General features: G+C 34.7%; 2 protein-coding genes across 3 annotated transcripts in view; one reads left to right on the top strand and one right to left on the bottom strand.

The window, feature by feature from the left end:
* Positions 1–13,877, bottom strand: part of DOP1B (DOP1 leucine zipper like protein B) — a 60,932-nt gene extending 47,055 nt beyond the window's left edge. Inside the window, exons 1-5 of one of the 2 annotated variants that reach the window (XM_034440282.3) lie at positions 13,465–13,877; positions 8,238–8,407; positions 5,604–5,785; positions 4,491–4,661; positions 2,959–3,148 (exon numbers count right to left, since the gene is read on the bottom strand). In XM_034440282.3, coding sequence (XP_034296173.2) covers positions 2,959–3,148; positions 4,491–4,661; positions 5,604–5,785; positions 8,238–8,375 — 681 coding nt within the window. In that variant the 5' untranslated portion in view covers positions 8,376–8,407; positions 13,465–13,877. Of the gene's footprint in view, positions 1–2,958; positions 3,149–4,490; positions 4,662–5,603; positions 5,786–8,237; positions 8,408–13,376 lie in introns of both variants that reach the window. The other variant, XM_034440330.3, reaches the window with a different exon arrangement.
* SETD4 (SET domain containing 4) overlaps positions 13,753–14,926 on the top strand; it is a 33,573-nt gene continuing 32,399 nt past the window's right edge. The window contains exon 1 of the mRNA XM_034440514.3: positions 13,753–13,774. The gene's annotated coding sequence lies outside the window, so the exon portion shown is untranslated. The remainder of the gene's footprint in view (positions 13,775–14,926) is intronic.

Below are 14,926 nucleotides of genomic sequence, written 5' to 3'. Positions count from 1 at the left end.
AATGCATTTGTTTATCTTATTTGCTTGCTGCCAACTCCAATCTGACTCATGACAGTTTATAACAACATATAAAGCTTCTACAATATAATGTAACAATAGACAATTAAATATCTTAGCAAGTAGAACTATGAAAATGATGCTATTAACATTCCACATCCATAATTACCAAAATTAGTAACATCTAAATAAATTATCTCATACAATAATTAAATTAATAAATCATTATGAACAATTTTATAAACAATACTTACAAACTTCAAATAATCTCCTAGTCATAAAAAAGATGAGACTGCATCATTTCCTATATCAGACTATTCCTACTTCCTAATAACACAGAATTCTGAAGAGGGATCATCAATGATCACTTTGGGATAATTGTACTGAGAGATTGATTCAAAGTAGAGGTTGTGGTCCTGAAGATACAATATATTGATGCAAACCACATTTGACTTTATAGGTCAATACCTGTAGCATTTTGAATTACACTCGATAGAAACCTATTAGCAATCACTGAAGAGGTTTTTTCTTGCAGATAACATCTGTAAATTACTGAACTGAAGCATTTTGTACCAATTGCCCAAAGAATATATGGCAGGCCCAGTACTAGAAAAGGCCATGATTAAAAGCTTCAGTCAAAGTTTCTGAATTTATGTTTGACAAACTTCTAAGAGACATTATTTTGGACATAAACCGAAGCAACAACCACAATTCAAGGTAAAGTCCATTCAAAAGAACTAAGTTTCTCATGTAAACAGGTTGGTAAGAATCCTTAAAAGTATAGTATTCTCTCTTTCACAAACCTGCTCCTTGATAATGGTTCATTATGTGAAATAACTGTATTCTCATTTTCAGTAAACACAAGCGTTCTTTAGCAAAAAAAGTATAAGCCAAGTTGTATGTTACATCCAACATTCCCAACTAACAGTACTAGCAAATTTGGACACCCTTGTCCACATATTAGAAATTTCAAAAGCCAAATTTCATCCTAATCCTAATCCTATTTATTCTATGCAAGCTAGAGTAGTAATTCAGAGACTATTTTAGGCATCAACATACTATTGCCTGAATTTCACCAAAACAGGAGGCATACCTACTAAAATATACTTAATATGCAGAAAGATATAATGAACGAAGTTTGGAAGGGTGGGACAGCTTTGTGCCAGGCAGGAAATAATTTTCACTATAATTTTGTTTTTGCAAGAAATAGTTGAGAAATATGTGAATATCAGAAAGAAATGTAATTATGTTTGTTGATTGTTGAGTAAAGTATATTATAAAGTGAATAAATTTGAATTATTGGATATTTCCATGAATATGGATTGAATGTTGATTGCCAAATGTATAAGAAAGACCAGATAATAATGGAAGCAAAGCACTCATAATGACAAATGATTTAACACTGAGCAAGGAGTAAGGTAAGAATGCATTATGGCCCTTCCTTGTTTAATGCACTTATTGGCAAATGAAAAAAGAATGTATGTGGTGACATTAAGGTGAAATTATCTGAGGTTATCAATGTATGAATGCTTCTATATGCAATATTATCAAGTTGCTGACTGAAAACCTGAATGATTTACTTAAATGTTATACAAACTGTATGATGCAACAAAGTACATGAAATATATAATTAATATATCAAAACCAATGGTTGTCAGAGAAAATGAATTGAATAATTGCAAATGGCACATAAATGTGAAAATCAAGACCAACTAGATGAATTTGTGTTTTTTGTTAACATGTTTACTAAATATGTTAAAACGGATGGAGGAATTTTAAGGTTAAAAAAGCTGGCAGAAATACGATAGCAGTATGTGGTTTACTGCATGTAATGAATAATTAAAATAAAACAAGGAGTGAACTTAAAATTGTTGTATATAACAGCTTACTTCCTCCCATTCTATTACATCTAAATAATAGATCAATATAGTAGGGGAAACATAATAGGTTGTAATAGCAATGGCTATTTCTTCTTGTTTTTAACCAGATGGGCATCTTAATTAGGGTCAGGAAGGAAGGGATGCTGAAATAATATGGACTGAATATAGAATTAAGTGATCATTATCAAAGAATGCTGCAGTGATTTGGGTATATGAAGAGAACTATGAGAATCAAATCACAAGACAAATATATGAAGTGACAAAGAAAGTTGTGCTTGTGTGGACGTGAGAGAAGTGAAAAATCAGTAAAAAAGGTATTGTATGAAGTGACCTATGGATGTGGTAGCAACAAGGATAGAATGATATTCAGAAATGTGGTGAATGAGGCTGATATAAACTAAATGCAATTAATTTTTCTCTTTTTCCTCTTCTGTACTTCTTTGGCTTATTATATATTATTCCTTTTCTGTGCTGCCCATAATGTTGCTTACAGAAAGGGAATATTATGATGGGCATATGAATGCATTCTCCATGTCCATGTTGCATAAATAGTTACATAAGGGCTTACGCATCCTTGAACAATGAATTAATATTTAAATTTTACACAAACCTCCATAGAATGCAGTCAAGGAAACTAATTAGCATGATGGTTATGGACAGAACATACAAATTGTAACTTGAGTAATAAACTTAATTTTAATGAGTATGTATTTGCTATGCATTGCACAGAAAATGGAACATTTGCCTCCAGTTGCATTAGTTGCCTTATAAAAGGCTTTCTTTTCAAAGCAGTTAAAGGAGGAAGCACTTCTACCAGAATATATTATCCTAATGCACGTTTCATAGGGATTCAATTATTTATTTATATGATTTATAGAGCCATCCATCTCATAACAGTGACCTTGATATATACATAGGCACTGTATGTTAGTGCCAACTAACAATTAACTAAGAAAATAATGAAAATGCAACAATTGAAGAGTAATATTTCTTCCCAAATTGTATGATTTTATCTGCAATTTTCCATTTTTCTTCATTATTTATTTATCATATAAAAACAAAGATAATTTATTTAACCTACTGTGAGATTAGGATCAGTCCCCATTATATAATTCTGCTGCTTTCCAGGTATTGCTCTGTTGATATGACTGACAACAAAAAGGGAAGCATGTAGTCTTACAGAAGGGCTAACCAAGACACTGGCCCACAAGGCAGAATAGAACACTTCTTTTCCAATTACAAGGGACAACTTCACAAGCAAAGCATCAGTCCTGTAAAACAAGAAAAGAGATTATGCAGTTACAAAATTAAAATAAATTAATTTGGCACATGCTGATGTTAAAATCTATACTATACATATTAAATAATGTATTTTTTGCAATGTTTAGAAAAATTCCTAAGAAAAAAGAAGAGAGACCTCTAAACTACAGTGGTTCCACATTGAAGATATAGGCTTTCACTTCAAATCTAAGATTGATTTATAAAATCTTTACAGAGAAAGGTACACCAGTAAAAGCTCATATAAGAATTTTCTGAGAACTCTGAAAACAGACATTTCATCTAAATGAGGTAAATCCTTTTAAGTCTTGTTTTCAGCCTAATGTTATGATGGAAACTATCTGAAAGAGCAAGAGTGGTTATGGATTTGTAGGATGAGGCCTGGTCAGGTGGGGGATAATAACTATTTTAGTTTTTCTGGATCTCTTAAAAGTTCTTTGGTATTATTGACCATATTATTATGGGATGGAAATTGTGTAATTATTCTTGTTCCAAGGAGGGGAGATAATTGATAATCTCTTTGCTTTATACTTATACCCACAGGCTTCCATTTTGTTCTCTAAACTATTCAACAACTTCATGAACCTTGTAGATAAAGCAATCTTAGATTTAGGTTGAAGAATCATCAATATTTGGATCTACTGGTCTCTGTTTCTACTACTGGGTTTTAACTCCTAAACTACTATATATGTGAAAGCTAAATGGAAGAGAACTGAATCTTAATCTACTGATTTTTTTTTTGCTGAGTGAAGCTTTTAATTGATTTAAGTCATAGCTTGCTTGATGTTGAGTTAGCATACTGAATTAATCTAGCCACTGTGGATTATAAACCACGGTGTGAATACAGATTTCTGGTTCATTTAATAAACTATATATATGTTCAAAATGTTCCATTTTCAATTTTTCTTCATCATGACTGCAATTTATGATCGGTTGCATATGTTACTTAGCATAACCTTTAACTTTATTTTTTTTTTTTTTTGCTTTTTTCTTCAAAAAGGCAGAGTATAAGGTTTGAAATATAAAATACTTGGTTGAGAATGATAATAAATGATAAGCTGAAAACGTTTTCTGGTTTGGACCAGAACTTTTCTAGTGGAAAGACATCTCCCAATAATTTTCCTCCAGCATGTACCAGGAAAAACCTGATTGTCTGCACTGAAGCTTCTGCTTAATACATGGCCCTGACCAAATAAAAGAAGAGTATGCAGTACTGCATTCCTGGCTTTATTTTTCGTCACTCATCTTTCCCTGGTTCCCACTGTAGGTATGGAATGAAAAGAGAGTTAAAATGTATTTATTATTTTAATTTTTTATGTGAAAGAAATACTTTACCTGTCATAGAATTCTGACCCTTCCTCCAAACCAGGCAAAAGGCCAATTAAGAAGGCCTGAAGACTGGGCAGGAGAGATTTCTGAAGTGGGAGAAAATATTTTTCATACAAATCGAGCAAGACAGGTTTCACTGACAGTGCTGCAACTCCAAGCAATGGAAAAAGGCCTGAACTGGAGAGACACAGAGAGGGATAGGGAAAATTCAATCTCTGCCTGTATTATCTTGGATATTGAATTATAAACATATTATGAGAACAAGCTGCTATAAATCTGTCCTCCGCTTTTTGAGAACATGGAAGTTTTGTAATTAAAATATATATAATAGATAAGATAGATAGATAGATACCCTGTTTCTCCTAAAATAAGACATTCCCTGATAATAAGCCCAATCGGGCTTTTGAGTGAATGTGCTAAAATAAGCCCCCCCTGAAAATAAGCCCTTCCCGAAAATATTTAAACGCATGCGCAGCCGGTCCCCGCCATTTCCTCTGGTTAGGGTTAGGGAGACAGAGCTGGAAACCAGATAAGACAGCAAGAAGAGCCCCGTCTTGCTCCACGTGCCCCAAAATAATAAGACATCCCTGAAAATAAGGCCAAGCACTTATTTCGGGGTTCAAAAAAATATAAGACAGGGTCTTATTTTTGGGGAAACACGATAGATAGATAGATAGATAGATAGATAGATAGATAGATAGACAGACAGACAGACAGACAGACAGACAGACATAGATAGATAGATAATATTTTAATTACAAAATGTTCTGATCCACAAACCCAGGGAATTTATGATTGTTCATTAGTGCTATTTCTCAAAACTAGTCTACCATAGTTGATTAAATTGATTAGTTATATTAATCACAATTAAAATGCAAGCAAAGCTATAATTAAAAGAGATCTGGTGTTTTCTAAATAGCCACAGCCGAAGGAAGGGAGGCAATTGGTGTTTGTATTTCTAAAGCTATAGTATATTCCTCCATACTAAGCATGGTTTAACCTTACACACTAATTAATAAAGATTCCTAAAAGCAATTAACACTAGCTGGACCTTACTTAGAAGATAAGTAGAAAGAGGACTGTCAATAAAACTAGGCTTTAAAAATCCTCAAAGTTTACCTGTAGAGAAATAAGTCCTTTGCAAGCCATTTTGTTCCAATAATTTTAAATATTACTTCATAGGATTCCAGTGCTTTTATATGCACTCCACTAGGTAATGCTGGGTGTAAACACTGGGACAACCTTTTACTGATAATCAAGCGTCTTGGTAAAAGGGAATACTTCAAATTACTTTGAAGAGCCTGTAAAATAATTAAGTAAGAATTACATATTAAATTTAAATTAGTATGAATTAGGAACCAAATTGTAGTTATATTTTTATTTTAGAGAATTAAAATGCAGAAATTTTCTTTAACAGAGTTCCAGAGATCTTTATAAAAACTGATCACAAAACCCATGGATGTATTTTGGCAATGTCTATATTTATTATTTAATATATCACTTCACCAGATTAAATCCCTAAACCAATTACGAGATTTTAGAAATAATAACTTTTGTCAAATAAACCAGCAAGAACAAATACTGCAACTGTCAGGAATGCTTACCTATCTGGTGAACATTTTTCAAGTATTATAATGACCTGTAGAAAATAGCTACTCTCACATATCTGAAAAGGGTGGGATGGAGAGGTTGAGAAAAGTTTTTAAAAACATAAACACAACAGGCTAACTACAACATAAGAAATACTGTATGTTGTTTTCTTTCTCTGCAGGAGTAGAAAACACTGCACTGAAACTATTATAAAAATAAATAACCATTTTACAGAGCTCTCTTTTAATAGTTACTAAAATAATGATTCCGTGCTCCAGTCAAGTAAGTATTAAAATATTTATGACTGACGTTGATATAAAGAAGTACAAAGAGAGCATATATTTTTGAGCCTAACTAGTCATTATACCTGGGCACCGCATTCACCTAGATTTGTTAATTTTCTAGAGAAACCAACAGAATTAATTATAATCCCATACAAAGTATCTTCCCAAAGAATTTCTTTTACCAGCAACACTAACCAAAATAAATATCAGTTGAAAAAGAAAACAGTCATGTAGTAAATAAGAAAGCTTCATTTTTAGAACTGCAATTACATTGGAAGAAAATAAACATATATGGAAAATATACAATGAAATGTTCTTTGATAATGTATTGTGTTTGGGGATTGTTATGTGTGTTGGACCTGGTCTTTGGGTGTTAAGTGAATTTCGTTGTATGGGTATACTGTGTATACATGTACAATGACAATAAAGTTTATTTATTTATTATTTATTAGTTTGATTTATATGCCGCCCTTCTCTGGAGACTCAGGGCGGCTTACAATGCTTTTAAGCAATAGCCTTCATACTTTTGTATATACCTGCTTAGTAGGGCTTTTGCCCCCCCCCCCCAAGAGGTGTTCTATTTTATACAAAGTCAGCTTATTGCCCCCACAAACCGGGTCCTCATTTTACCTATCTCGGAAGGATGGAAGGCTGAGTTATTTATTTATTTAAAATCTGAAATAAAATATAAGTATGATGTCTATGTGTAGCCTAAAAATATTGAAGAAACCAAACGACCTTTAAATGACTGTAGCCAATATACTCATTCAAGAGGTAGAAAGACAGGAGCTCTCACTTTAATCTCACTGTATTTAGTACTGGAAAGGATCACCCAAATATATACAGTAAAAACCAACTATTTCCCAATAATAACATTTATGAATGGTAAACTTCAATCTCTTTTTAGACTCCATTCTCTTATGCACATATGACTTCCTACAGACAAAAAGGTTTTCAAGTATTTGAAAAATATTCCTTCATTGTACTTGAAGAGCCTTGGTAGTACAGTGGTCTAAAGCACCCTGTTATTAAGACCAGCTGCCTGCAATTACTGCAGGTTCGAATCTCGCCAGGCTCAAGGTTGACTCAGCCTTCCATCCTAAGGTAGGTAAATTGAGAACCCAGTTGTGGGGGCAATAAGCTGACTTTGCATAAATATACAAAAGGATGAAGGCTATTGCTTAGCACATTGTAAGCCACCCTGAGTCTCCGGAGAAGGGCGGCATATAAATCAAATTTTTTTTAAAAATAATCTTCATTGTATTTAGAAATAATCTAATACAGAGAAATCCGATTTTTGTGAATGTTCTCTGTTTTAAGCTTGTTGAACAGCTAGTAGCCTCTTTGTTATTATTCATTATAGGAGATATTTTATTGTAGGTTTTTAGTATTATACTTGTTGTTCAGTTGCTAAGTCATGTTGGACTCTTTCTGACCCACAGACCATAGCACGCCAGCCGCCCCCCGGTCCTCCATTATCTCTCAGTTTGCCCAAATTCATGTTCTTCACTATCTAACCATCTTATCCTCGGTCATCCCCTTCTCCTTTTGTCTTCAATCTTTCCCAATCAGGGTCTTTTCAATGAATTCTCTCATTAGATGGCCAAAGTATTTGAGCTTCAGTTTTAGTATCTAGCCTTCCAAAGAACAGTCAGAATTGATTTCCTTTAGGATTGACTGATTTGATCTCCTTGAAGTCCAATACCACAATTCAAAAAATGTGAAATTTTTGTCTCTTAGCCTTTCTTATGATCCCACTCTCATAGCTATTCATCACTATTGGAATATATTGCAACTAAAATACCTTAGATAGATGATATTGCTACTTTCTTAACATCTTATTAAAAAAACTTATACTTTAAAAAGACAGATACTATACCTTGTTGAGTTTCCCAAGAGAAGATATGAGATCTGCCCATTCACTTGAAGATTCAAAATTCCTCAAAGCTTTATCAATTGCTGAAGAATAATTTCTGTACCTATAATCGCCAAGCAACTCCTGCTCTTCTGGATCCATTTTAAATGATCATATCAAAATGCTCTGAGGAACTAAAAGCAAACATTTTATAAGTTTATTTTTTATAGATATATGTCTGTAAATATTTTAAATAAAAACAGAAAATCAAAATTAAAAGAATTAATTTACGCTCAGCATATAATGATAAACTTTACATCAAAAAAAAAAAAAACACACAAGGACCATAGCTTTGGTATGCTATTGTAGTTCAATATTCAGACTACTCAATAGATATAAATATTGTTCATGTTACTTTCATATGAAACTGTAGAATTGAGACCAACTCATACTCAATATTAAATTGACATTTATTTATATAAACATGAAAACACATTTATATAAATAAATGCATATTTTATTTTCTAGCTATGCTTTATTTTTATAAATATCCAGAAGAAAGAGATGAGTTTAGTAAACTAATTTTCACTAAATTAAATGTATTTTATTTCATGGATTACATATAAGCATTAAACATTTTCTTCCTGCATTAACAACCAAGTTAATGATTAACTTAAAGAAAATCACATGAAATGTCAATACCAAAAGTAGATATCTTAGATTAAGAGAGTACAGCATATAATTACTTAAGAAAGTATCAGTTACATCTTCCTCATGTGAATTTTAGGAAAATACATTTTAAATCAATACAACGTATCAGGGAGAACCTCTTATTTCTTTTCATAGCTTGAATGAATTATTGTCACCATCTAGGCCTGGCACTGAGTCTTGATTGGATGAGGGAATGCAACTGAAGTGGTTGACTGGGTCAACAAACTGAAAATACATTTACAGTTTGCCTGTGCTTTTGTAAAAAAAAATAAAAATGGAATACGCAGATTTGGTGATATCAGTTGATTGCAACAATGTCTTAAATATCTGAATAACTTCAAAAACTTCTATGAATTCAGACAATTACAGGCAAATTGTTTACCACATACTGCTCCCTTGTTATAACAATTTCATTGGTTGCCAGTTGATTTCCAGACCAAATTCTGGAATAAAATTTGTTCAAGGTGTAGCTTTTCCAATATATTATTCAGGAAAGGCTTTTCTTTCTCTACTTGACAGAAAAATAATAAAGAATATTCATTCAAGTACTGAATGACCTACTAATAATCCAGGATATTAGACAAGCTGGCCAAGTCTGTTCTTTTCTATGGGCAATCCTGCTTGGTCAGGATCTTTGTCTTTCAGATGACGTTCATGAGCTGTGGGTTTTTAATGCTGTTTTTATCTGTTTTTGATATAACTGATTGTTCTTTTGATAATAATTGTTTTATCAGTGGTTCTTACATTGCAATTATACAATATTATTATTAAACATTCTATTATGAAACAATGAGGTAAATTTTTACATAGCAACTGCTATCGGTATCATAACCATGCCTGAAAACATAGCAGAGTTAGAAATGTTATAACTAATAAAATAGTTAAGATTTCAAAGATTTCAGAGCCTTCTGAAGTGGGATGGCTATAATAAATTAGTACATAATAATGTGACATATATTTCTATAAAATGCCGTCTGAATGTTTTACATATAAAATATCTATTTTCCTAGCAATATGGAAAATATATTAGCAATAGTATCAAGGTATCCATTTATATCAATTGTGTTACTACTTGCATACTCTTAAACCATTTTCTCATTTCAGCATTGCTAGAAGCCAGGCAATATCCTGATTTGGATCTTTTGCTCAATCTGCAGCATTACCACTGTAATAGGGATTACACAGTAGGGATTGTAACATTACACACATTTGCAGTTCATGACTAAAAGCATCACGTACTTAATTCAATATGTGAATACATATACTTCACTTTTAAGTCTAGCATTCTGTCACTCTGACATAATTTATTTTTCGCCACATGAAATGTAATGCATGGAATAAGCAATATTCATATTTTAATTGCTTAACTGTAATCCTTTTATAGCTTTTCAAAAGTTTTACTTTTGAAACTGTAGGTATATCTCTATAAAAAGGTTTTTATATCTGCACACATTTACATAAATATACAACTACTATAAATAAGAACGTCCAGGACATGGCAATTGGAAAGGCAATTATCTAAGACCATGTTTCTCCATCTTGGCAACTTTTAAGTTGTGCAGACTTCAACTCCCAGGATTCCCCAAACAGCAGAGAGTACATGCATATGCTGGATTGGGTTTTAGAAGCTGCTGGGAATCCTGAATGACTACTCCAAATTAGTTTGAAATATTAAAATTGAGAATGGATTCCAACTACCCTACATAGATTCAATAGAGATTCCTCATATCTAATGGTGTATATCTAAGTAGATGCTATGAATGGCACACCTACCTATTTGTTCCTACTCTGATTGCTGTAGGTGTTAATTTGTCTGAGTGCAGTAGATTTATAAGTGCAGTAGAATGCTTGGATGGATTTATGTCCAGTAATTATTATTTAAAAGTAGAAATCACAAAATTATTCCCCAGGTACATTGATAATAATGGAAATTTTTTTAATGGAAGGACAGCAAACTCAATTAAGAGCCTAGAATTAAGAATGTTTCAAATTTTTGTTCAATTAAACTAAAATATATTTAGTGAATAAAAGGCCTACCTTTTGATGCCTTTTAGAAGACAACAGAACATGAGCACTGTTGTATTCTCAAATACCAATAATTGGAATTGAGAGGCATATAGGCTCCAATTTTGAAAGTAACATATAACCATTGCAAGAGCTAGCCAATTTCCTTCATGAATTTGTCTAATCCAAACATATGTTTCTGGAGCTACATTTTTATTTATTTATTTGTTTCCATTTCTATACCGCCCTTCTCCAATAGGACTCAGGACATGCTTCAGTGAGCGATCACATAATGCTGATAAAAAATGAAGTGGATCAGTCAAGCTTGTAAAACAACTATTCCAGCCATAAATTAGCTAGCCCTTGTAGGTTCCAACATTGTTTCTCAAACTTTTCTACTGTTAGGGATTGTTCATCAGGTGGGCTCTATAGCCCTTTACTAGAGTACACGATCCTGCTTCCAGGAAAGTGATAGGCCTGAGTGATCAACTATAGGCTTATTACTGTCCTGGAAACAGGATCATGTACTCTAGTAAAGAACTGTACAATCCACCTGATGAGCAACCCCATAAAGCATAAAGTTTGAGAAACAATGTTGGAACTTGCCTTTTGGATTAGTATCCTGCTATTATAAAAATATAATAGGTTTACTTTATGATATTGATAGTTTCTTGCATTCTAAAAAATGAAGCTCTACATACTTGGTAAACACAGGTAGTCCTCAAGTTATTTATTACATTTCTATGTTGCCCATCTCACTAATATAGTGACCCTGGGTAGCTTACAATATTAGAAAAAGTTAAAAGGTGCTAAACACAATTAAGAATAACAAAATTTTAAATTAAAAGCAAGATGGGCAGCTTGGTGGGTTGAAAATCTTCTCTACCCCATCAGTCATTCCCAATGTAGCAGGGGCAAACCCAAATTTTAAGGCTCTTCTGGAAGTCCAGGAGTGTAGGAATGGATCTCACATGAGGGTGGGGACCACAGCAGAAAACCTATGACCACAATTGGATCTGGTCATTAAGTCATAATATGACTGCCTGAATTTGCACCCTTTTTGCCATGGTTGTTAAGTGAATCACATGGCCACTAAGCAAATGTGGTTTACCCCCATTGACTTTGTTAGAAACCAACTGGGAGGGTCGCAAATGGTGATCGTGTGACCCTAAGATGCCACAACCCTCATAAATACATTCTGGTTGCCAAAATCAAGTGCCTGCAGGGATGATGCAACAATATAAGTGTGAAGACAGGTCAAAAGTTTCTTTTTCAACACCACTATAACTTTGAACAGTTGAGGATGATATTACCCTATTTATTTGGAACATAACTTACCTACTTTTATATTAAATTTTAAAAAGATGCCCCAAAATCAACATTCTCTTTTAGCAGATGAACACTATAACATGAAAAGTCACAACTGATAGAATTCTTTGATTTTCATGACAATTAAAATGCTTAATTGGAGAATTGATGCATACTATCCAGGGCTATTTATTTTTTGTGACCGATAGAAAAACAAATTAATTCCAGCTTGTCCATCCCACTGCATATGCAGCAATCTTGGATTTAGCTATCTAATGATGGCAAAAACTACAAAAAAATGGAAGACTATTCTGAACTATTTTTTTAAAAAAAAAACAAACAGATACAGAATGCTGCTTTAAAATAGAGGTTTTGGTTGAAGGGCAGAAGTGCTATTTCATAAATAATAGCAGACCAATAATTTAACATCTAGATAATATTGCAATATATTTTCTTTGCCCGCTTTAGTTCATTTTGCTTACACCCAGGAAACAGTGATGCATTGCCCTGCAGAAATCACATCGTCCAAAGAGCTGGCTTAATGGAATTGAGCAGTTTTTCTTCTTTAAGCGTCTTTAAACATTTTTAAAGGCAGCGGCAATAAATTATGCAGCTAACAATGGTGTGTACATAAGGCAGGAAAGATAAAAAAGAAAACAATCCTCCAGTGATGCAATAAGAGCTTTTCTCTCTTTGCTGCTGACAGGCTGCTGCTACCTACAAAGCAAACAAAACCCAACAGCTGTTACACAGACAAACCGATCACAAACAGCTGGTACCAGAGCAGCGTCAGGAGGCATCCTGTAGAATCTCGGAAATCACCGGACGCTCCAACCCGTGTAGCCAAAGAACAAAAGGCAAGACACGGAAGGGTGTATTATAATACATATGGGTTGCAATAACCTGGACGAATTTCCGACCTCAGATTTAGAAAAGGGACGTCACAGACCTCCTTCCTCGCCCATTTGTTTTGTCCTCTGTGGCAAGGATTGAGATAACATCTGCTCCCATAAGGGGAAGTAAAGCTTCGAACCGAGGGCGACGTATTTTCCCGGAACGAAAAGGGGGGAGGATTTGCTCAGTGGGGGAAAGGGCTCTGTGCCTGAAAGGAACGCGGGAGGGGAGAGTCCAGCCTCTCACCTCGCAGCCGCCTTTGCAGAAAAAGGAAGAGGAGCAAATGGCACCTTCTGCATTTCCCCAAGTCAGCCCAGCTTGCTTTCCGACTCACCGTCCGAAAAGGGTCGCCGCCGCCGTTGTCAACTCTTTCTATAGCTGCACCTCTTGCAGGGGCGACGTGTCCCACGGCTGGGCGGGACTGAGGCAACAGCCGGAAAATACTGTAAGTGGGAGGGAGCGGGAGGAGGAGGAGGAGGAAAAAGCGGAGTACAGTACGGAACGGCGCGTCTCAAGGGTGGCTGGATTTGCGAACGTCACGCTTCTCTCCCTCTCTTCCGCGGCCAGGTTGGGGAAATACCATTTTTCAGGAGTGGCGGAGAACGCGATGGCGATTACGGATGGATCGTTCTCTTTGAAAAGTCGTAAGGGAGTTTCTTACACGTGTTTCGTTCCGATTCCTAATTTAATGATGCGAAGACCGATTCGCTTTTGCAGTTGGTCTCCGACCCTCCCCGGAAAGATGGTACATTCGTAGAGCCTTTCTCTGGGCTTTTTCGTTCGGTTCCCTCTGCTGTCGGCTCTGGAGACTGCAACAGATTTGTGAGAAGTTGTTTTGATAGAACTGCGGTAGTATTTGAGGTCAGAAGGCGATAGGTAGGGTTGAAAGTATCGACCTGTATGATTCTAAATTCCCTAAACCCAGCTGATCTACTTCCGGTGGCACATTGAACAGCTACAGAAACGTTACATTTTGTGTTCTGTTTCTTTTTTGTATTTATTTTTCCTACTTTTTTTTAAAGTAAGCTGTCTAAAGTTATTTGAAGTCTAGTGACTTAAGTTCTTTCTTTATATATATATATATATATATATATATATATATATATATATATATATATATATATATATATATATATATATATATATATATATATATATAATTTTTTTAAAAAAATAATTTTTTAAATTGTAAATATTATTATATATTCTACATGCTGATTTTCCCTCTCCTCACAACCAGCATATAGCGTGAACTATAGCCTAACTTTACTTAATTATAGTCTTTGGAATGTATTTGCGGAGCATATTTGTTCTCTTCTAAATACAGGTAGTCCTCGACTTACAACTGTTCGTTTAGTGACCGTTCAAAGTTACAATGGCAAAAAAGGTAGTAAAATGGGATAAAATTCATGCATGCGTCCCAACCTCCCTGCGCCCCATTTTGGCTTTCAAATTGGTGTAGGAGGCTTTCCAGGTCCAAAATGGGGCACGGGGGGCAGGGGCTTGGATAGAAACCCTAAAATGTAATGCGAGTGCTCCAGTGCATGCGCCCTGCCCCCCGCACATGTGCGTCCTCCGCATGTGCCTTGCCCCCCACACATGCACGGCAGAGACCCGAAGACCAGCTGGCCAGCGGGAGGCGCGTGTGCATGCGTGGTAGAGCTCGGCTGGAGTGACGGCTGGCGTAGCCGCAGAGGGGTCTGCATGCCAGCTGTGCCATGCGTGCCAAAGGTTCGCCATCATGGATATAACCTATTAGTGTATTTATACTGTGCCTATGTCTTTATAATCTTCTA

Source organism: Pantherophis guttatus, chromosome 5, assembly GCF_059756535.1.
Source record: "Pantherophis guttatus breed Tessera chromosome 5, ASM5975653v1, whole genome shotgun sequence".
Taxonomy (NCBI): Eukaryota; Metazoa; Chordata; class Lepidosauria; order Squamata; family Colubridae; genus Pantherophis; species Pantherophis guttatus.
This window is presented reverse-complemented; position numbering and strand designations above follow the sequence as displayed.